This window comes from Giraffa tippelskirchi, chromosome 9, assembly GCF_054371585.1.
Source record: "Giraffa tippelskirchi isolate mGirTip1 chromosome 9, T2T-mGirTip1v1.2.pri, whole genome shotgun sequence".
Taxonomy (NCBI): Eukaryota; Metazoa; Chordata; class Mammalia; order Artiodactyla; family Giraffidae; genus Giraffa; species Giraffa tippelskirchi.
The window spans coordinates 125,893,057-125,915,469 of NC_137283.1; the positions used below are offsets into that span (position 1 = coordinate 125,893,057).

The 22,413-nt window shown below is 42.6% G+C and overlaps 3 protein-coding genes across 9 annotated transcripts in view; 2 read left to right on the forward strand and 1 right to left on the reverse strand.

The window, feature by feature from the left end:
• Nucleotides 1–13,558, forward strand: part of MDN1 (midasin AAA ATPase 1) — a 142,564-nt gene extending 129,006 nt beyond the window's left edge. For 4 of the 6 annotated variants that reach the window (XM_081528506.1, XM_081528510.1, XM_081528511.1 and 1 more), the window contains 13 exons: nucleotides 72–239; nucleotides 1,399–1,500; nucleotides 2,386–2,587; nucleotides 3,691–3,861; nucleotides 4,914–5,077; nucleotides 5,818–5,907; nucleotides 6,768–6,883; nucleotides 7,469–7,643; nucleotides 8,820–8,893; nucleotides 8,985–9,099; nucleotides 10,099–10,162; nucleotides 11,169–11,311; nucleotides 12,085–13,558. In XM_081528506.1, the coding sequence (XP_081384632.1) occupies nucleotides 72–239; nucleotides 1,399–1,500; nucleotides 2,386–2,587; nucleotides 3,691–3,861; nucleotides 4,914–5,077; nucleotides 5,818–5,907; nucleotides 6,768–6,883; nucleotides 7,469–7,643; nucleotides 8,820–8,893; nucleotides 8,985–9,099; nucleotides 10,099–10,162; nucleotides 11,169–11,311; nucleotides 12,085–12,273 (1,773 nt within the window). In that variant the 3' untranslated portion in view covers nucleotides 12,274–13,558. The remainder of the gene's footprint in view (nucleotides 1–71; nucleotides 240–1,398; nucleotides 1,501–2,385; nucleotides 2,588–3,690; nucleotides 3,862–4,913; nucleotides 5,078–5,817; nucleotides 5,908–6,767; nucleotides 6,884–7,468; nucleotides 7,644–8,819; nucleotides 8,894–8,984; nucleotides 9,100–10,098; nucleotides 10,163–11,168; nucleotides 11,312–12,084) is intronic. The other 2 variants (XM_081528507.1, XM_081528509.1) reach the window with 1 other exon arrangement.
• The window catches only part of ANKRD6 (ankyrin repeat domain 6), a 198,918-nt gene continuing 180,667 nt past the window's right edge, over nucleotides 4,163–22,413 (reverse strand). Inside the window, exons 15-20 of one of the 2 annotated variants that reach the window (XR_014064960.1) lie at nucleotides 21,849–21,885; nucleotides 18,858–18,992; nucleotides 13,686–13,879; nucleotides 11,606–11,832; nucleotides 5,338–5,436; nucleotides 4,163–4,981 (exon numbers count right to left, since the gene is read on the reverse strand). Coding sequence is in view for 1 of the 2 variants with exons in the window: in XM_081528515.1 (XP_081384641.1) it covers nucleotides 21,859–21,885 (27 nt within the window). In the remaining variant the exon portion in view is untranslated. Of the gene's footprint in view, nucleotides 4,982–5,337; nucleotides 5,437–11,605; nucleotides 11,833–13,685; nucleotides 13,880–18,857; nucleotides 18,993–19,173; nucleotides 19,200–21,848; nucleotides 21,886–22,413 lie in introns of those variants that run through there. The other variant, XM_081528515.1, reaches the window with a different exon arrangement.
• Nucleotides 16,541–18,784, forward strand: LYRM2 (LYR motif containing 2). The gene is made up of 3 exons (XM_081528541.1): nucleotides 16,541–16,620; nucleotides 17,069–17,209; nucleotides 17,904–18,784. Exons 1-3 carry the CDS (start codon nucleotides 16,576–16,578, stop codon nucleotides 17,982–17,984), a joined length of 267 nt encoding a protein of 88 aa, XP_081384667.1. The 5' UTR covers nucleotides 16,541–16,575; the 3' UTR covers nucleotides 17,985–18,784.

Below are 22,413 nucleotides of genomic sequence, written 5' to 3' on the forward strand. Positions count from 1 at the left end.
TCGGTGAGGAGAGGGGCCCTCACTTCATCTTCTTCCCTCAGAGCATTTAATGCTATTTGATTTCCTTGCAGATGCAGGAAAAAGAAGAAGGAGAGAACTCTGACATGGAGGAGCCGGTGCCAGAGCCTGCAGAGAGGAAGGAGCATGAGTCCTGTGGGCAGACAGGCTTGGAGAGCGTGCAGAGTGAGCAGGCTGTGGAGCTGGCTGGGACCGCACCCGAGAAGGAGCAGGGCAGGGAGGTGAGGGCCTTGTCTCCACCAGCTGCCTCCTGGGAGGGCCTCTTCTCCCTGTGTGAAACCATGTTGTTCAGCAGTAGTGATTTCTGTGTAATGTTTTTTTGTTGTTGATATCTTAAACACCAGCTCCCATTCTTTAAGAAAATAGTCGTACACCTGTATTTATATGGAACAAATCCCAGAATATTTTTACACACTGTACTTAAGTGATGTGCTTAATGAGAAAAAATTACTAGAGTGTAGTTCTCTGTGGGAGAATCAGGTTCAAATTCTGTTTTCAAAGCTCCTAAGCAAAGAAGAGTTGACTTGAGGTTTCATGCAGTGATGTGGGTCTAACAGTGCATCCTTTTTCCTTACTGTTCACCAGGCTGCCAAACATTTTAATTTAAAAAGCAGAATACTTCTTTATTCCTTGATGTGGGGTGATGTGTCTTTTGTGGCTGCAGTTGGGGCATTGATAGTCTGGAGGGAGTCCTGGAAGTCAGGGGGCCTGCTGCTCAGTGGTGTCTCTGGACCACTCCCTTGGCCTCTCTGAATCCCCATTTTCTCAGCACTAATTACAACTGTTTATACCTCTCTTACCCTTCCAACCCATTTACTCAGCACCCGTTCATGAGGTGCTGAGCATTTCATTACTCTAGTAGATCTTCACAGCAGCCAAATAAATATTATTGTTCTATGTTCTCCATTTTGTATCTTGAGTTAAATAAGCCCCCGTAAAGTTAAATGACAGTCTCAAGGGTACCCAGCTGGTTGATGATGAAGCCTTATTTCTGATCGAGGTCTGTCCTGCTTTCAGAGTAATTCATTACCTCCTGTAGACAACAGAGTCCCCCAAGAGGGTAACAGACAGGTCTAGGTGCTTCTGTTTCTGCCCACAGGCCAGGCGTTAGTGACGGGTGAGTTCCAGAGCAGACAGGCAGGTGTGGTCACAGTCATCCCCTGGGCTCCAAAAGGGATTGATTCCAAGACCCCCACGGATACCCAAATCCACGGCCGCTCAAGTCACTTATGTAAAGTGGTGTAGTGCAGTGGGCCCTCCGTGTCCACAGATTCAGAGGGCCGACTGCACGTGACTGAGGGGAACTGTACGGGGTACAGGCTATAACCAGTTGCTTATTCTGCTTCCTACCCCTCACTCTTTGTGGCTTGGATTTCATAGGAACATGGCAGTGGAGCTGCGGATGCAAACCAGGCAGAAGGCCATGAATCAAGCTTCATGGCGCGGATGGCCTCCCAGAAACACACCAGGAAAAACACACAGGTCTCTATCACTCTTCAGCTAAACTTAGGTGAAGGCTGCGTGTAAGATGATGCTCCAGATATACTGGTTAAAAAAAAAATTCCCAGCCTTTGCTGTCCTACCATGATGGCAGCCTTGGCAAGCAGACCAGGACCGCCGGGCTTCTTCCCTTTTTCTTGGTGGGGACAGACAAACGCATACCCTGATCCTGTGATGCTCTTGTTTTGGAACCTAAGAACCAGGTGGTGTTGCCAAGCTACTGACTAGTAGTAGTCTGTTCACTGTCCATTCTCTTCTGTTTGGTTTCTTTAGTTCTATTCAGTTCTGTTCTAGCCTACCTAATCCTATTTTATTTAGCTGCCCCGCACAGCCTGTGGGATCTTAGTTCCCTGACCAGGGATTAAACCTGGGCCCCAGCAAAAAAAGTGCTGAGTTCCAACTCCTGCACCGCTGGCAAATTCCCTATTTTCTGTTTTAAATACAAGATTTTTAAAAATGGGGTGCTGTTTATGCATGTGACACAAAATCAGTCTGTAGAAACCAATGCCCTAGAAAGCTTCTGTTTTATCCCTGTGTTCAAGCCACCCAAGGGACTGTCCTCAGAGCATATTAGTACTACCGGTCTTGTCTTCAAAGAGATTTACTGCATATGTATGGATGTTTGTGTGTATGCACGTCTGTGTGAGAGTGTCTTTGCCTCTTTGCCTTTATTTCAGATATAGAAGTATATCATATAGATTGCTTTGTATGTGTATTTAGAGATCTTCTACCAACAGCTGCATTGAATTCCACTCTTGTATGGCTGTACCTGATTTATTTAATCAGCCCCCTGAGGATAAACATTATGGTTATTTTTATTCTTTTTGTATTACAAGGTTCTGATGAATTTCCTCGTTTTTCCCACAGAGTTTTAAGAGGAAACCTGGGCAGGCCGACAATGAACGCTCCACGGGTGATCATAGTGAGCGTGTGCATAAGAGGCTGAGGACCATGGATACCGAGAGCCATGCCGAGCAGGGCCCGGCCCAGCCCCAGGCCCAGGCGGAGGACGCGGAAGCATTTGAGCACATCAAACAGGGCAGCGAGCCCTACGATGCACAGACCTACGGTACAGAGCTGGGGAGGCCCCTCCCTCGCTCATCAGGCTCTGTGAGCGCTTATGCTGACTGTGTCTGCCAGGTGTTGTTACAAAGTCATCTTAGGAGGGAGGGGAAATGACTTCTCAAACGAGTTTCCTTCTAATAAGAACTGTGCAGATATACAATTTGGTTTTGAAATAAAGGTATCTGTGGCCAAGCGCAGGGTTTCAGTGCTCAGGGTTCTGGGTCTAGTGTAAGCCTTTTTAATATTATTGGTGACGGTTGGCTATCCAAACCCACCACTGGTCTCAGGGATCTGAGTAGCAGATGTTTCTTCACTGTCACTCTGCAGTGGTTCAGAGTGTAAGTGACAAAGATCTCAGTATAGGAAGTCAGTCATCACTCAGCCTCCCCTCCGAGCTCTCTGGGTGACTTTTCACTGTTTCGTTCCTAATACGTAAGCTGGTATTGATAATATGACACAGAAAAGACTGCTCGCCTGTGGATTACTCTCTTCTCTTCCTGTCCCCACCTTTAAGAAGAATGATGTAGAACCAGTGACAACTGCCATACATGGGGCTTTTGTGCCTAGCACTGTTCTGAGCTTTGCAGCCTTGATCATGGAGTTCCTCTAGTAATCTTTACAAGCTAGGATGCCTCCGTTTTATAGATCAGCATCCTGAGGCCAAAGAAGTTTAAGAACTTGTCCAGGGTCACGATCCTGGGATACCTATGTTGTCTTTCTGTGTCCCCCACCCTCCGCTGTTATACTTCATCACTACAGTTTCTCCACCCATGACTTGGCAATGAGGATAATTCCATTAGCTGCTCTGAGTCATGTGCTCAGCATGTTTATTCTGGTTCAGTCTCTGATCATAGCAATAAAAATCCAACAGCTAAACATCCTATTCTGTGGTCACATGTATGGTTACATTATATCCTTACAGTTTCTGGGGACAACAGGGAAATAAGACACTTAGGTCAGCAGCTCACAAGCAAGCCAAGTACTGTGTTCAGTGTCCAGGCCACATAACTAGTCAGTGGTAGAATCTCTGACCAAAAGCACATCCACTTACAATGACTCAGTTCTGCAAAGAGCTAAGCTTTTTATGTGTATGCACTTTGTTGGCAGATGTGGCCAGCACGGAGCAGCAGCAATCAGCAAAGGACTCCAGCAAGGCTCACGAAGAGGAGGAGGTAGAGGATACCTCCATGGACCCAGAGGAGCAGGAGGAGCTCAGAGCGGTAGACACAGAGCAGCTGAAGCCAGAGGAGGTCAAGTCGGGGAGCACGGCCCAGCCAGGTGAGTGAGTCCTGCGGTGAACACCCCCCTCCCACCTAAGCTCCCTGACTCTTGTACTGTTGTCTTGCCTGGTCTATTCTTTCTGCCTCCTAACCCATGACTTAGATACTCATTTGCCCGTAGTAACTCCCCTGTACATACTTCCTTTGGGAGTAGAAAGGTGGGGGAGTGGTGTTACAGGTCACTGACATTCACGAAGAAGCCCAAGTTTCAGACAAAATCCTGGCAGTCTTTTTTAAATATGTAGAAGAAAACCAAACAATGCACATACTCCAGTTATAACCAGAAGAGACGTTCTTGATTACTAGAGAAACAATATTTTTAATTATAAAATACGCACTGTTAGCATAAAATGCAATCAAATGTTTAAAGAAACAGAGGAAGTGCATGTGAGAAAGTAACACTAACTTCTTACATTTTATAACTGTTCCATTTCATAACCGACCCCAAGTGCTATTACAAGGCAGTTCATTTTTTTTTTAATGTATTCAACACACATGGAAAAAGAACATCAGCAATGAAATAAATGCAAATTCAAAATAACCTGCTAAATTCAACAACTGCTTCTGCTTGCTTCTCAGGGGCGTTAGAATTGCAGATACCATTATAGGACAGTAAAGACATAGCTCTGTGATTAGATCTTCCTTGATTCAAATCCAGACTTTGTCTTACTTTACAGGTGGAGGCAAATTATTTTTCTTTGCCACAGCTTCCTCATCTATAAGATGGAACTATGATTTTAATTTTTATCAGTGTTCTGCATGCACACAGTTTAATGGATCACACAGTTCTAAAAGGCTTGTCAGGGTAAAACAGTCTCCCCTACTTTCCCCTCCCCAGAACACAACAGGGTCGGGAGAGAGGGGAGTTAAGGGAGTGTGAATTGGCAATGACTGTCTCAGAGAGAAAGAACACAGGGAGCTGACATGTTAATGTGCTGGGAGGTGAATGAGTGAAGTCTGAGCGACTGCAGGATTGACATGTGACTGGAGGCTCAGTCTTCATTATGCTGATATTATGGTAAGTAAAACTCAGTCCTTCTGTGAGAACAGGCTCTGAAGAGATGGAGATGGAGACCCAAACTGTTAAAACAGAGGACGACCAAGACCCCAGGACAGACCTATCACACAAGGAGACAGAGAATGAGAAACCAGAAAGAAGCCGAGATTCCACCATTCACACAGCCCATCAGTTACTTGTGGACACGATTTTCCAGGTCCTAAAACTTTAACAGATCACCACTTTAATAAGTTGACAATATGGAATTATAAATTACTTTTAATTCTTAAGAACTTCGTAAGCATCTGGTGGTTTGGGGGCTTCATATCGTATCAATCTTTCAAGGAGTACTGTTGGTGTGACACACTTCTGAGTGTGTCAGGTACACACTGAGCAGGTGTGTGAGCAGCTCTCTGAGCAGGTAACACACTTCTAATAGCCAGTCCCAGGGTCACTGTGGGAGATCTGTGTCCTTACCTGGCCATGGTGGGGGGGCCTGGCCCGTGGGCCTCTGGCCCGTGGGCCTCTGGCCCTCACATCTGCTCTTCTCACATTCACCAGCCTTGTGTTGGGAGCCTGCAGGTCAGTTAAGTTTATGTTAGTTAAGCTGTAAGCATCTTTGACTTAATGCCTACATTTAGGAAGAGCCAGTTAACTGAGTTTTCCCAAACTCTTTGACCTAATGGTAGTCTAGATTAATCAAAGAACATTGCTGTTATTGATACCTTCCTGGGTACTTTGGGATTTATTAAATGTTCAGAATTTCCTTTATCCATCTTACCCTCAAAAAAATGGGAAGGAGAATAGTTGTCTGGCATCTTTTGTGCCGTTAAATTTGCTCAAGTTTTACATCCCAGTGGGAGTTCATACTGCAGGGAAGAAGGCAACCAAGAACCAAGGATAATGAATTAGTGATTCCAACCTGGGTCTCCTCTATCTGTGACTTTTCCCTTTTAGCCCTTCTTAAAAGATGTCAGTGAGCTAAGACAGGAGCTGGAGAGACAGCTGGAAACATGGCAGCCACATGAATCTGGAAACCCAGAAGAAGTGAGTCACTGGTCTTTTTACTAAGTGTCTTGACTTTTCTAAGATACAGCAAACTTAATAGGTTCTTAACTCCAGTTACCTTGGTAGAATCGACTGAGCCACTAGATGTGCAGCTTAATTAAAACAGAAAAACTGATGTTTCATTTTTTAACTTCCATTGCTCACTCTGTAATGGAAGTAATAGAGGTGACGGTGGTTGAGATGTGGGACAAAAGTCTAGATACTGTGTCACTCTCTGAATAGACCACCAAGAACACTGCCAGCTGATGTAAAGTGGAAGTGTAGATTAACCGAAAGTTCTTTTTAGTGAGCTTGCATCCAAAATTTGTTATATATATGTATACACAAATATATCTAGTATCATCATTCTCATCACATGTATGTAATGATTGCTGTGCCATAATTGGCCTAAAAAAAAAAAAAAATGGGAGCTTTGTAACCCAGGAAGTAAGCATACTGTTAAGTGTGTTACTTGAGAGATTTGCCCTTGTCACTTTTGCTTTTGAAACAAGACCCTGAGAGCCCATGATTTAAGTGGCTGGATCTCCTGACACCAAACTTAACCATCACAGCTCCCTCTCCATGTGAAGGGTACACATTATGTACCCCTCATAGGAGATGTGAATAAAGCACTGATCTGGTCATGAATTCCAATCTTTTACTGCCTTATTGTTTCATTCTTTCTCATTGGAACTGCTCATTAGTGGCTTTGGTGGAAGAGGAGACATTTTAAACCAAGTGAATCAGCTTGCCAAGAGAAGCAAGTTGTTTTCTTCTGCTTTGTTTCAAGCCCTTGTCTTGCTGTAATGACCTTGGCTGGGTCTGACATTCTAAAGGCACCTTGCATATTGTTGTCACAGGAGAAGGCCGCAGCGGAAATGTGGCAGAGTTATCTGGTCTTAACTGCGCCTCTTTCACAACAGCTGTGTGAACAGCTTCGTCTCATACTGGAGCCAACCCAGGCCGCCAAGCTGAAGTAAGTCTTCTCCACTGGAGGCACTCATGGCGCCCTGAGAAGATGGCAGTGTCGCCTTTCCTGCTGAGCCAGCACCCACCAGTTGTGGTGCTGGCGTCTAGGTAGCCATTTCTGCTGCACAGGCACCAGTGTGGCGTCCTTACCTTGTTGCCATGTTGCTGCCTCTACAGAGAAGCTTCTGTGACTTGTTAATATCGGATGGGGAAACTGGCTGAACCTTGGGCGTGTGTGCTGCTCACCCTCTGCATGTTGGGTCACGCACGTGCTGCACACATCACTCACCTAAATCTTTCCAAAGGGGTGTCCAAAATCAGAGTTTTAGAAAAGAAGAGAGAATCCAAGACTTAACAGTCAATGCAAACATTTTTTTTCTTTTTAAAAAGTGTTTTACATTTTCTAAAAGGACCTAATCATTATTGCCACATACATATCTGTTTTTTTTCTGGCTGCTGATCAAGAAGATCCCAGCAGTCTCATTCGACAGTAATACTTCTTGGTGCCAGGAAACTGGTTATTTGGTGTAATTGGCTGTCGGGTACTGTTACTGTGCTTTCAGCTCTAATCTTGTTTGGTTAAATTTAATAGAGGGGACTATCGAACTGGGAAGCGACTGAACATGCGGAAGGTCATTCCATACATTGCCAGCCAGTTTCGGAAAGACAAGATTTGGCTTCGAAGAACCAAGCCCAGTAAACGGCAGTATCAAATCTGTCTGGCTGTCGATGATTCTTCCAGCATGGTGGACAACCACACCAAACAGGTAAGGAGGAGCAGTGGAGTGACAGTTTCATGGGCCACCTGAATGTATTTGTATTGAATGTGGTCTGGACAAAAAGCACTTTGGAATACCAGTTAGTTCTGAGAATGTGATACCATATTTGAGAAGACCTAAAGGTTAAAGAGTTCAAAAGCAATTTCAGGATGTCCCAAAGATTGTGGTCTCCTAGATTATAGATCTTTTAGACTGTTGTATTTCTTAGCCTTGCTGTGCAACTGTCTAGCTGCAGGGTAAGTCAGTCCGACAATGTTTATTTTCCACAAAACATGATGCACTGTAGTCTTTTAGACCATGCACAATTTAGTATCTGACTATCTCTGATTTCTCTAAGAAAATGTCTTCAGTATACATTTCTTTAAGTCTGTGTAGAGTTAGTGTTCTGTCAGTATTAACAGGGCTTAGGAGCCTGGGTAGAGTTACTTACAACCCCACCCACCGTCATGGACATGGAGAGTGGGGGGGTGGTTCCGCAGTGATGCTGTTACCCAGCACGAGCCAGTGAGTAACCTAAAGTCTATATATACACTTTGCTGGAAAAAAAAAGCATAACATCTAAACCTGGGTTCAAGTCTCAACTCCCCATTTAGTACATGACTTTGGGCACTTCATTTTACTTCTTAAAAAAGGATTATAACAATACTTAACTCAGACTCATAGTTGTTTATGAAGACTAAATGAAATAACATATATAGAGCACTCGGTTCAGTGCCAGGCACTTGATATATGTTCAGTAGGTGTTAGTTGCTACAAATATCATCATCTTTTCAATTGAATTTAAAGTCTAAAACTATACCGTCATGCATGCATAGATTAGAATAAATTGGTTAATAAAATCTTTTATCCATGAGAGCTTATTTAGTCAAAAAAGCAGGGGGAAACCATAATTTATGGACCAAGTTTCTGGAGATCACTTTTATTGGATAATGCTAAAGCAGACCTTTCTTACTACTATAACAGATACTGGGTTTTGGTGCCTGTGGCATTAGCGAGGGCCTAAGACTACCAAGGCCTCTGAGTTGGTGAACAGCCATATTGATGGTGTTCGCCTGCCATACCAAAATAATAGCGTTTCCTGTGGGACTCGTGGTATAAAGAGTTGAAAGGCATTGGTGTCAAGAATACCCTGATGCCTTCACCCCTCCACTTTCTGTTTCACAGCTTGCCTTTGAGTCTTTGGCCGTGATTGGAAATGCTCTAACCCTTCTGGAAGTCGGTCAGATTGCAGTGTGCAGGTAAAGGTGCCTTTTAATCCCTTTGGGAAAACCAACCTTTTTTGGCATGACAAAAAGTAACTCCCATTGTATTTGGTTTTTCTCCTCCAAGTTTTGGAGAGTCTGTAAAACTATTACATCCATTCCACGAACAATTCAGTGATTACTCAGGGTCCCAGATTCTGCGGCTCTGCAAATTCCAGCAAAAGAAAACCAAAATTGCTCAGGTAAGCTGATGACATCAGATGTCTTCTGAAGTTACTTTCTGGTATAAAAGTGGAAGTCGCTCAGTCGTGTCCAACTCTTTGCAACCCCATGGAATTCTCTAGGCCAGAATACTGGAGTGGGTAGCCTTTCCCTTCTCCAGGGGATCTTCCCAACCCAGGGGTCGAACCTAGGTCTGCCGCATTGCTGGCAGTTTCTTTACCAGCTGAGCCACTAAGGGAAGCCCCTTTTTTTCTGGTATAGGAGAGACAGTTTTTAGGACTCTCTCCTCCCTAATATGGTAAAATTTACAATAGAGAATAGTCCTAAACCTCAGATTGTGTACCACTGGAATAGAATCTCCTTTGGCATCCATTATTAAATACAATGTGACCTCTTTTTCTGTTATTCAAAGATCATTTGACTTTGATTTTTTGGCTCCCTACTGTTTTTGAGCAGTTTGGAACATTTTAGGAAAATGAACTACTTCCCAGTACGCTTATCAAGTGGGTCAAGGCCAATTTCTCTCCACCATTTAGCCTAGAGAAGTGATGTGAAATAAAGCTAGTGACTTGCTTGGGGTGGCATGAGTTCAGAACAGTATGGGGTAGTAATTCTCTCCTGATTCCTATCTTAATTTAACTTCCTTCCTTATGGATATGTTATGGGGGGGGGTTGCCCTTTTTTGCTCAGTTATTTTCCTTTCTTGAAAGATAGCTCTTTGGTTCATTTGGGGAATTATTGACTTCCTGTCCCCCAGAATAAGTGGTTTTCTTCCCCCCTTTGGGGTTTATGGTAGAACACCAGGGGGTTATATGCCAGGGATACAGGTCTAGGCTTGAGAGTGTCAGACCCAAGGTAAACACCAAGTGCAAGGCTTGTCAGTCCTTTGCAGGTGACTGGGACAGTTTGGTTCCTATAGATTTGAGATGATCACTTAAGTTCCAGAAGTAATTTCAGTCTCTGTGACAATGGAAAGAGTTAAATAGTTTTCTAATTGTCTATTTCTGGTTTTGGTTTAGTTTCTAGAGTCTGTAGCCAACATGTTTGCAGCCGCTCAGCAACTCTCACAAAACGTCAGTCCAGGTAAGCTGTGTTCTTTGGTCTTTGTTAACAAAACACTTTCTGTTCCTGTATTATTTGCAAATTGCTTGTCTCACCTTAGTGTACCCATCAGCATCTTTTCAAGTGTATGCTTTATAGGAAAAGACATGAACAGGGGATGATGGGAGGTATTAAACATTCATGGAATTTTTTAATCCATGGAATTTTTTATTTGATAGATTTGAGTTCACTTGTGAAAGGAAGGAGCAAGGTGTGTGGAATTAAATGTAAAGAGTATTCTGTAATATTTTAGTAACAAAGGAAAGCAGAGGACGACGTAATTCAGAAACCAGCTAATCCATCCGTGATTGACTGGGGCTTTTGCAGCACACCAGTTCTAGCCCTTTCCTAAATCCTCCATTCTGATTGTACCTGTTGAAGCAGGTCATTCACGCCTCTCAACACTTGCTAACCTTCCTTGACAGAAGACTGCCTGCCCGCCCTCAAGCACTACTGTCTTGCACTGAAAATTATTATAACATGCTAAAAATTTTAAAACATTTTTATTCACTCTTCATTTTAGTGGTCTCGTCTATTTAAGTTTTGTTTAAATGAGTCAATTTCAAGGGGGAAAAAAAAACAGAATTTAGGTACAGGAAATTGACAAATCTGAAAGATACAGTTCCAGGTTTCTGATTTGGGTACTTTCTTATAATGGTCTGCTCTTGACTGCTCTTTTTATACTTTATATCCATAAACATGTGTTTTCATTCTCACATGTTGTTCTACAACAAAGTTGATCTAAATGTGACATATCCCCAAAGCACTATTGGGAAATTGTTTTATTGACAGAAGTGTTTGCGCAGCTTTGTCTCTGCCTCACACATTCAAAGTAACAGATCTAATTGGAGACCCTCTCTGTGCCAGAATTCATCAGTTTCAGAACTGTTTGGTTTTACTAGTCCAGAGAAGGCCTGCCTAATTTGTCTTACCGTGATAGTTCTCGAGTTATTTGAGTTTTCCTCTCCTGCTATGTGTTCCTCTCCAGAAATCGCCCAGCTCCTCCTGGTGGTCTCTGATGGACGCGGGCTTTTCCTTGAGGGCAAGGACAGAGTCCTAGCAGCAGTTCAGGCCGCCCGGAACGCTAACATCTTTGTTATTTTTGTTGTGTTGGACAATCCCAGTTCACGGGTGAGTGACTACTAAAAGCCACTTTTCTGGAGATAAAGTGAGAATTCCCTCGAAGCTGTTCTATCTGAGAAATGGCCTGTGTCTTACCATCATACTGAGAACTCCTCTAACACTCATGGCATCCTGAAGGGCACTGTTTGAGGCATCTTATAGTTATGTTCTCATGTAATTGTGCAGTAACTCAGTGATGTACACATGGTTATTCCCACTCAAAGGCAAAAGACAAACACGGAGAGGTTGTAGGTAATGACTTGGAAGCCATACATACTAGAGACCATCCTCTGAACCACTCACTGTGCTGACTGGTACTCTGGTAGGTCGTCTCCCTCTGCACAGCATCACCACAGGCACTGCAATCTTTGTGACGGGCCTTGTCCACTGGAAATATAGCCAGCCCTTTCCAGGTACTTGTATCTCAGCAATGTCCTCCTCAAAGGAGCAAGCATCAGTGGCTACATGAAAGGTATCCACAGGCATTTCTGTTCCAGGGGAAGTCCCATCTCTCCAGGTCACATTAAGGCCTAAATAGCAAGTTGAAGACTTCATGTGAATTATTCCAAGTAGATAATAGGAAACACCATCATAGGGAAATCAGGTTTGCTCATCTACCCCTTTCCCTCCCTTTTGGTGTTCATTCTCCTGGCAGGGATACTCAGAAAGAGATCTGCCTCTTCCTTAAAGAGAGCTACTTTTATATGCAGGAACCTATTGTCTGCAAGAGATCATAAAAGAGCTGATTTAATTTTTCTCTTCAAAATGTCTTCTGTTGCCAGGATTCCATCTTGGACATTAAGGTACCAATATTTAAAGGGCCTGGAGAAATGCCTGAAATCCGATCGTACATGGAAGAGTTCCCATTCCCGTTTTACATAATTCTCCGTGATGTGAACGCACTTCCCGAGACGCTCAGCGATGCTCTCAGGCAGTGGTTTGAGCTGGTGACGGCCTCTGACCACCCATAGAGCAGGAGGAACACAGTCCCAAGTGAGACTTTTAACTGCGCTCAGAATGTCACACTGCTTGCCAGGGGCTCCTTTCTGGAGAACTGTTTCTGAACTCCTAGCTTGAAAATGTTATTTTATCTTAGACCTGATTTATAAACATTCACCCAACAGCTACAAAAAATTATCGCAACGTAAGTTTCAATCTCAGGGCCTAAGGAAAACAGTTCGTGCTCTCTGCTTGTGCCTGGGCTCTGGTTCTTATAACAAACCTGGGGCAGTGAAGGAACAGCAGCAGGTGTCTCATACCTGGGGCAGCCCTGGCCCAAGAGGAAGCTGCACCCCACCCTTGGGCCCAGCTCCCTGCTTCCCCTCACAGGGATCCTGGACACCACCTTGAGGAGATGCTGCCGGGAACATGGGACTGTGCCAGACTTCCGGACAAAGGACTAAATAAAGGGAGTGTCCCTTTTGACCCTGTCCTATGGCTTAGCCTTGCTAAGTCCACAGTGTGTACCCAAAAGCTGTCAAATGGCTAAGACAGCCCCACTTTATTTTTAGAGAGTCAGCGTATTTTCTTACCATGCTTCTTGTGAAAGGAATTACCCTCTCTCCAAGGGTAGGAACCTTATGCTGTGTGTGTTCTCATAAAGCAACCAGACATTATGGGCACCCAGATCCTCAGAGAATGACCCTTGGGTCGTATATGAAGGAAGGGGCTTTTCCCTGTCCTTCACCTTTGCTGCTTCGGGAGACTATGCAATGATGGAAAGATGATTTTCCCTTTGTTTATTCCATTCTCTCAATGCCACAGTTCCTGTTGTAGTAATTTATTTCTTTAGTTCATTTTTTCTTAACACTTAAGAGGAAGAATCATTCCTCACACTGCTTTCAAGCTGAACTGAGCCAGGCTCATCCTGGAAAAGAAGTGCTGTGTCAGAAGAACTGAGCAGCCAAACCTCTTTCCCAGTCAGAAATCCACCAGCAGTTCTTCGGCAGTTTTTTATTTACTTGGCCAAAAAGCAGTGCTTGAATACTTGAAACTGTGGTGTGTTCTATTTAAGTTCTGCCTGTCCAAATGTCCTTTTGTAGACAACATGCCAGGATGTAATTGTCCATCTCCACGTGTGTTACACTGTGAAGTGTGCCACCCTTCTGAGGTGGTCCTCAAAGACACAGATTGCTTGTTGTTGTTGAACCAAGTGTCCTAAAGCATGTACCTGAGGTTATATCATTTTTTTATTCTAAAAAATCTATGCAGCTTGTATTCTGAAAAGTATTAAAAAGTATACCACGGTTGATGTCACTTATGACCATTCTTAATGGAATATGACAAGAGTGTAAAAGGTGCGCGAGGGGTCTTGACTGCTGTTATCAGGCAGCTGTCAGTAGTTTATGCTGTGTATCATGACCCTGCAACTTCAGTGGCTTACCTCAAACAGCCCCAGGGTCTGTTTCTTGTGTTCATGTCTATGGTGGGTGAGCCTCAGCATGCTGGCCTCAGGGCAGAAGGGCAGGGTGGTGGACGCACACAATGGCTTGTAAGGGTACTATTCCAAGATGAGTTCTGAGTGGAGGAGATGTATCACTGGCCAAAGGCCTCTGTGGGGCAGGAAGTTTAATCTTCCTGCAGGGAGGTAAGAACCAACATTATGACTGTGACGCAGTCCATCGTATCTACCTTTAATTGACAGGACCAGCTAAGCTGGAGCATCCCAATTGGTACACCAACATGAATGATCCCCATGGCCCTAGGATAGCTAATAAGGTGGCACAGAAGAATTTCAGTAAGCAGGTTACCCAGAAGTGCCATTTTCAGTTTGTGCTGTGATGGGGAAAGGTTAGGAAGCACAGCAGCAGACACAGGAACTGAGGGGGTTGATTAGGAAGCGTGACATGCCTGAGTCACTGAGAAGCAGCTACTGTGGATGCTTGCTCACTCTCTCTCTCACGTGGAACTCAGCCTTTCCATCTGCCTCACGTTCCTCTCCCATCTCCATCCAAACCCCAGTCTTGTCAGGTCTCACTTCTAGACATTTATCTTATTCTTCCTCTTCCCTTTTGCTTTCCTCTGTACTGTACTGCAGCTGAAGCTCTTTTAAAATGTAGCTCAAAACGACTGATCACTGTGCCAGCTTCACTCCATCATACAGCATCCAAGGAGATCTTTCTGAATTCCTATGAAGAAGGTACTATTTGTTGTTTCTTGGCCTAGCTCCCTTGTCCCTTCTCTTCCAGCATCCCTACCACACTATTTGATCTGCTCACAGCAAACCACAGGAGCCCTAGAATCGGCCAGTGTTCCGTATGTTCTTTGCCTGGAATTCTCTTACCCACTTTGCCTTTCTGTTGAACACTTAGCTCAGATAAGCCCTGGAAGAAGAATGAGCTCCCATGGTAGGAGCCTTGACAGCATCTGTAATACTACCTTAGACTTATGTCTCCCTACCCTAAGAGTGATTCTGAGAACAGAAGGCATATATGACTCACGACAGCATTACCAGTGTCTGTCATAAGGGGATGTTTCTGGATGAAAAGAAGAAATAGTATAAAAATGTCTATTCTCATGTTAAGATTCTAAGATGATTTAAAGGAAACTGACAAAACATTTCTAAAGGTCATAGAGAAAGTTAATAGACTCTTCCAAGATACTACAGGATAGGATTACTGCTTAATGAAACACAACAACAAAAACCAGGATAAAATAGCTGTAAGGGTTGTTCAGACCCTAAAAGAATTTACCAAGGCCATCACAAAGCCCAGGGAGATGAATGAATGGTTAATAAATGGTGCTGAAATTATAGTTTACAACTGGAAAAGAACTTATATCCCCATTATGCTATAAACAAAATTCCAGGTGGAGTAAATATTATAAACATGAATAATGAAAATTTTTTAAGAATTAAAGATGAAATTGAAAAGAATCAAAATAATAGAAAATACAGTGTATACAGACTTAAAGCTATATAAAAGATCAAAATTTTTAAAATATGGCAAACTGCATATAAAATTAGAATAAAAATCGAGGTCATCATAAAGGACCAAAGTCATAACAATTAGCAAAATAAGTGTAACTGAAAGTGACAAGGGATATTTCACTAAAAAAATGAATTGCTAATTAGTAGACAAGTTTTCAGGCTTTGCCTGCATGCATGAGACAGGTTTGATCCCTGGGTCAAGAAGATCCCTGGAGCAAATGGCAACCCATCCCAGTATTCTTGCCAGGGAAATGACATGGATGGAGGAGCCTGGTGGCCTACAGCCCATGGGCTTGAAAAAGGGTGGGTTATGGCATTAACATTCACACAATGCCTGGTAATAGCCATTAGTGTGCTTATATGTGCTAGGTTCTGTTCTCAGTGCACTGCATACAAAACTACAATAACAACTCTGGTAGATGCTATCATTTCACACACACACACACGTAGATGCTATCATTACACACACACACACACACACACACACACACACACACACACACACACACACACACACACACACACACACACACACACACACACACACACACACACACACACACACACACACACACACACACACACACTGAAGTACACAACTAGGGTTAGGATTCCAAGCAAGTAAGAGATGGTCAGGGAACGAACCGGTAACTACTGAACATTTAAGGCCGTATTTTAATTCGGAAGTAGGAGGGGGATTCACTAACCTCTTACAGTTAATACACGCCAAGAGCCTGTACACTCAAGAATATACTGAGGGGAGAATAAAAACAAGTATCGGGAAATAAAAGCTTAAGGTGTAGGGATATTCGGTTTCTCATTACTAGTGATGCAAAGTTCTCAAAACTGCAATGGGACAACCACCTAAAACCTTGTAACTAACGACGATCATGAAGACTACAGCGCCAGGAAAAATGCAACAGAAAAGAGCAGGACAAAAACGAGAAGAGCCGAAAACAAACTTTGAGAAATTAACATTTACAATTTTAGCTATATACACTAAATCGCAAAAGGAATAGTTTTCTCCCTTCACCATCAAAACCCTTAACCTTTCATTTAATAGAACAAACACGTGTCAAGAACTGTGCTAAATACCTCACCACTATTTCATTCTCACAACAGTCTAGTATGCAGGACCGGTTATCCCATTTCTCTGATAGAAAAAACAGGCTAAGACAAAGCGAAACTGCCTCGGCTTTAGTTCCGACCAATAGACTGCCAGGTTCTTCAGGCGGCGCACACGCTGCAGGCCGTCTCCCAGGAAACCGAGCTCGCCCCGCCCCGTCACCCCCCTACTTCCGCTCCTGCGCGCCGGGGCTTTGACGAATCACGCTGTCAGGACGACATGGCCACTTCCCGCTTGCCCCCAGCGACGCTAACGCTTAAGCAGGTACCACCTGTTCTGGGCTTTTCTGGGTCTGAGCTCGATTCTCTGCCGCTTCCTCCACCCATCCTATAGAGTGGGACTGAGGGACTGGGGAGGAAGCCCCTACGCGCGCAGCACTCTGATTGGCTCGGGATGGGGGCGGGGCTTCGTGCCCTGGCGGACGAATCGCGCTGCGGGGCAGGGCTGCTCTCAGGTCGCGGAGCCGAGAGGCTGGCTGAGGTATTGGTATCTAGCCCGGGTACCTCATTGCCTGGTGAAACACTATAAAGACTCCTCTGTCGCTTGTACTCTTTGAGGGTTCCTGTATTTGACAAATGAGTAAACAGTCCAAGTAAACTTCTTGCCGTTTTCTTAGGGGAAAAAATGGTTTTCTTTCCTCTTTTCAAAATTGAGGACCAAAGAGAACTGACGATTGTGCAGCTGTAATTGCTATTTCTCCTCTCCTGTACAGTTCATGAGAAGGCAACAAGTTCTCCTCCTCTACAGAAGGATTTTGCAGGCAATTCGGCAAGTTCCAAATGATTCTGATCGCAAATACCTGAAGGACTGGGCGAGAGAAGAATTCAGAAGAAACAAAAGTGCCACAGAAGAGGTGAGACCAAGATCACTAGTGAGGGAAGACCGTGACCCTTTTGTACTGATTAGTGAGTTCTTTTTTTTAAAAAAGTTCATACTCCATCTTGGAATACCTGCTGAAATAGCTCCAGGCTCCTCTGTCCATGGGATTCTCCAGGCAAGAACACTTGCCTTGGAGTAGGCTGCCATGCCCTCCCTCCTCCAGGGGATCTTCGCAACCCAGGGGTCAAACCCACGTCTCTTAGGTCTCCTGCATTGGCAGGTGGGTTCTTTACCACTAGTGCCACCTGGGATGCTCTTTAGCTTTCTTAAAAATCTAGTAGCTGTCTTGGAATATGTCACTGAAATGACATATCTTGATCATTGCTCTCAACGTCACTGATTTTTCACTTAACTGGTATTTTAAATTTTACAGTGTTTGTTCTGTCTACACTCTACAGTGGCATCACCCAGCTTTTCTGTTAAACCAATTATCTGCATGCACACACATGAAAAGATGATAAATATTACAGCATGGTGGTTTGGGAAGTATGTTTGGGATATATGAAAGCATGTCAGACAATTGTACACCCCTGATTGTTAATTCTGGGCTTTCCTAAAGTGCAGCAGTTCCAGTTCTCAGTATTAATTCTTAATTTTAACAGATGAAAGGGTAGAACTGTATCTTGTTCTACCAATTAAAACTGACCAGATTTCACTTTCTTCTACAGGATACAATCCGGATGATGATTACTCAAGGCAATATGCAGCTCAAAGAGTTAGAAAAAACACTTGCTTTAGCCAGATCTTAACTACAGCATTGTTCTGAAAGGTTTTCAAAGTCTCCATGTGTTTAGTTGAGCGTAGGCTCAACCATGGGCAGCCCAAAGCCAAGTGAAACTGTTCATATGTAGAACCCTGGAGTAAAATATCAGAACATGGAGCGTAGCATATCAGAGAAAGAGCCAAGAAAAGTGCATCAGAGCAATTGTCTTAGCACGGAAAAACACACCCAGTAGTTTGAAAATGTTTTTTGGACGTGTCAGCAGTATTTTGTAAGAAGCAAAAATCAGTACAACAGATAGCACATAAAAAGATGTTCCACACCATTAGTCAGTCATCAGGGAAATGCAAATCAAAACCACCAAGAGACGCTATTCACATCCACTAGGATGACTGTAATTAAAAAGGGATGTAACTGCAAATGTTTGTGAGGATGGAGAAATTGGAACCCTTATACGTGGCTGGTGGGACTATAAAATTATGCAGCCATTTTGGAAACAGACTGTCCAGTTGCCCAAAGGGTAAAACAGCATTATTCACAAGAGCCACAAAGTAGACAATCCAAATGCCTATCAACGGATTAAGGGCTAAGTAAAATGTGGTATACCCATACAATAAAATATTATTTAGCAAACGAAAAGGAATGAAGTACTGATACATGCTACACCTGAATGAACCTTGAAAACATTATTAAGAGGCCAGTCACAAAAGATTATATATTGTCTGATTCCATTTATATGAATGCACAACTCTGAATATTCTAAACTCGATTGAATTGTACATTTTACCTGTATGCAAATTATCTCTCAATAAAGCCATCCCCCCCCCACCCTGATTTTTTTGTGTAAGTCAGTAAAGCTGTTTTGAAAAACTGTGAGGTGTAGGGCTGGAGGTGTACTGACCTCAGGAGACAGTCTAGAACTCCTTTGGAACGTCCTTCCTTGTTATCCCTCAGGGTTGTTGAGGCATGTCGTTCAGATGTATCATATCTGATACTCAGAGGACTCTCTGAAGAGATCACCACAGGGAATCTAGAACTTTGTTGGAAAGAGGAGAAAGAGAAACTTTATGAACCTTCCAAAAAGAAGAGGCAGTTTCTGGACAAAACAAATACAGTTACCTTAACAGCCATGTGGAAAGTAAAATAAATCATTTAGGAAGCTCCTCAGTGCATTAGATTCTGCCCCAGTAACAGGAAAAAACAGTCTGAAGAATACACTGGATATAAAGTTGACTTCAGGACCCTTGAAAGAAACCAAATGTTTTTAACAGTTAATTCAGTGAAAGTGAAAGCTCACCGAAGATGCTGGGATTGGCAGTTCATCTACAGAACAGATGTAAAAAGTTAATCCAAGGATCTGAGCAGCACCTGAAAGATGTAGAACTTTTGCAGGGTGATAAAGCTGTGTAAACCTGTGGTGGTGTATCAATAACCTGCATCCCAAGGCCCACCTTCACCTCCCACAGCTTCAGAGGCCACAAAAAAAAATAATTCTGAATACTCTTCCACAGGGGAATGTGGACATTTTAAATGCTTGCATGAGCCAGTTTTTATCTAGATGTACTTTAGGCCAGCCATCTGATGAACAAAAGGAAAAGCATTTGTGAACAGTTTCTGAACAAAGAACAAACTTAGAAATATTTATCCTTTTCTCTGTGTGGCATGATTGACATACATACGCAAATACAGGCTGTCTCTAGTTAATCTAAAATCTTGAAGCTAAAAACCATCCTTTATGAAGTGTGTGGCTGTCAGTGACTTTGATGTTCATCCTAGCAGTGGGTATGTGGAAGATGTTAGAGCATTTGTGGTTTGTATTTGCAAGAATCAAAATACCACAGACTCCCCAAGAAAACCTAACTGGGTTTTTAAGTGGATAAAACACACAAAAAGTTGAATTTGCATCTTTCCAAAGCTAAGATCATTCTCAGGGATAAGCTTTTCCCTTCATCTCTAATGAACAGTTTGATTTTATGTGTCTACTTACAGCTTTACCTCCTCTGAATTATAAGTCAAGTCTGTTGTTTAGCCTAAAGGAAGATTTATTTAGCAGTTTCTTCTCATACATCTAACCTTGGTCATGAACTAAGAAATTGGCCAGAAGAGAACTGCTGGTGAAACATTTAATTCATCTTTATGACTATTTTGGATTAGGCAAATTAACTTTCTGAGTGTTGCGTGTAAACTAGTTATTGTTCAGTCACTAAGTCACGTCCAACTCTTTTTCACCTCCGTGGACTGCATCATGTCAGGCTCCTCTGTCCTCCACTGTTTCCTGGAGTTTGCTCAAGTAACTGCCCATTGAGTCAGCAATACTAGACTATTGTTTGAATGTTTTGTTCCCAAAGTTTAAGGTTTGAACGTTCAGTTTATGTATATCAACTACAATAAGGGCTTCCCTCATAGCTCAGTCGGTAAAGAATCTGCCTGCAATGCAGGAGACCTGGGTTCGTTTCCTGGGTTGGGAAGATGCTGTAGAGAAAGAAATGGCAATCCACTCCAGTATTCTTGCCTGGAAAATCCCATGAACAGAGGAGCCTGGTGTGCTACAGTCCATGGGTTTGCAAGAGTCGGACACGACTTAGCAACTAAACCACCACCACCACTACAATAAATCAGTCTTTTTATATTAGAAGCTTTTTAAATACAAAAGCTTTCTAGCACATGAAAAGTGGCTACGGCTATTATATTTCTGACTGCTCCTGTGTCATTCCCCCATTTCAGTGTGCTATCAAAGTCTGAACTGCATGGCACAGGCCTTGCTGCAGATGTGTCTGCCGGGACAGATGACCTTCCAGTGTTTGAGGAAGGCAAGACATCCTATTTCCTGGAATTTGTATTACTGCAGTCACGCCTCTCCTCCACTCAGGAGAAGCTGAGCGGCGGAAAGCCAAACTTAAATAGCTCAATTATCTTTTATAGAAAAGTAAGGAAAATTCAAGTAAAACGACCAAAAGGAAGCAGCTTACATCTACATTGAAAAAAAATAAGGATTATGTAGAGTAAGGCCCGAACAGGATTAAAAGCAAGCTGTCATTCTGTGCCAAACTGGGAATCACCTCAGGCTGTTTCCTTCCTTGAATCAGACGTTTGAGAAATACCTTAAGGATTAAATGAAATTTACTACTTATCTTTGCTGAAGAGAGTAAATCACTTTTACCCAGTCCATTTTGTTAAAAAAAAGTGCTTTGCTGAACAGTGTCTTGCTTCTGTGTGTCTCATGGATTTAAGTCAGTGTGTTCACATTTAGTCACATTTGGCTAAGTGGTAGACGAAAAGAATATTTCTCCTTAAATAAAATGATGGCTGAAAAAATAGTCTTCATAAATTTCTCGTTGGTAAAACATATTCTAAAAGGCCATTAGGTTTTTTTTTTAACTGATTTGTCCTTTAAGTCTTAGTTAATTCATTGGCTTTTATATCATAGGAAATACATTTAGCTTTTAGAAACAGTTAGTAAAAAAATACATTATCTTAGCCTGCACACAATGAGGTTTTGTACCCTTCTCCTTTGTTCAGTATTTTCCAAAAGGTCAACAGTTTAAAGAAAGCATTTTGTTTAAGCTTGCACTGAAAAATCTTTTCATGTTACAGCAGGCTTAAAAATTTTTTTACGTTTTCATGCAGTACACCTGATCTCCTTTAAAAGCAAGTGTATTTAGTCTAAATTACATTCTTTTAAAAACAAGGTGAAGTGTGGCTAGGTGAAAGCACTCCTTCTGGAACCATAAAATTTGGTCAACCACACAAATGAAAATGTTGGCTAAACAAAGTATTCTCACTTTCATTCTTTAAATAATGAGATATTTTCCATAATGTTGAAAACCATATTTAATGCTTGGAAGAGAGAGAAGTTCAAGGTGGTAAAAATATTAAATAGAATACAACATACCTCTCAAGCTTCAACTTTCGACTGAATCAACTTCTGACTGAAAAAAAGAAGGTATAAACATGAAAACACCCCTTCCTTTATTTTGGGCTCCCAAAGTCTAAAGTAAAATTAGAATATTCAATTTATCACAGATATTTACTATACTCAATGCAATAATGCACTAGCAATTAAAAAAATACTACAATATTGTACATCTTTTCTGTATTTTACATAATTTTTCCCACAGCTATTGAAAATTCCAGCCTCAGTTTGAAACACAACCTACATGACTGGCCATAAGTTGTTAATAGTTCTGCTTCTTAGGAAAAGCACTGTTGTGGCATTTGCTCATTTTAGCCAACAGCACAAGGGAAAAAAGAAAAAATACACGTGGGAGCCTTAGTTGAGTTTTTGACAATGCTAAGAACACACACAGTTGTTGAAAACACTGCTGGATTTGTCTTGAGATGCTGTAATCTCTTTGAGTTAGAAGCTGGCTGACCCTGTTCGGTTTCCTGGCCTCCACTGGTTTTCCCTTCTATGGGAAACAAGAGCCACATAATCTGCCATACTAGGTGCACTTGAC

Coding starts and splice junctions, on each gene's coding strand:
- LYRM2 (XM_081528541.1), top strand. CDS start 16,576: ATGGCCACTTCCCGCTTGCCCCCAGCGACGCTAACGCTTAAGCAG. Junction 16,621..17,068: donor CGACGCTAACGCTTAAGCAG/GTACCACCTGTT, acceptor TCTCCTGTACAG/TTCATGAGAAGGCAACAAGT. Junction 17,210..17,903: donor ACAAAAGTGCCACAGAAGAG/GTGAGACCAAGA, acceptor TTTCTTCTACAG/GATACAATCCGGATGATGAT.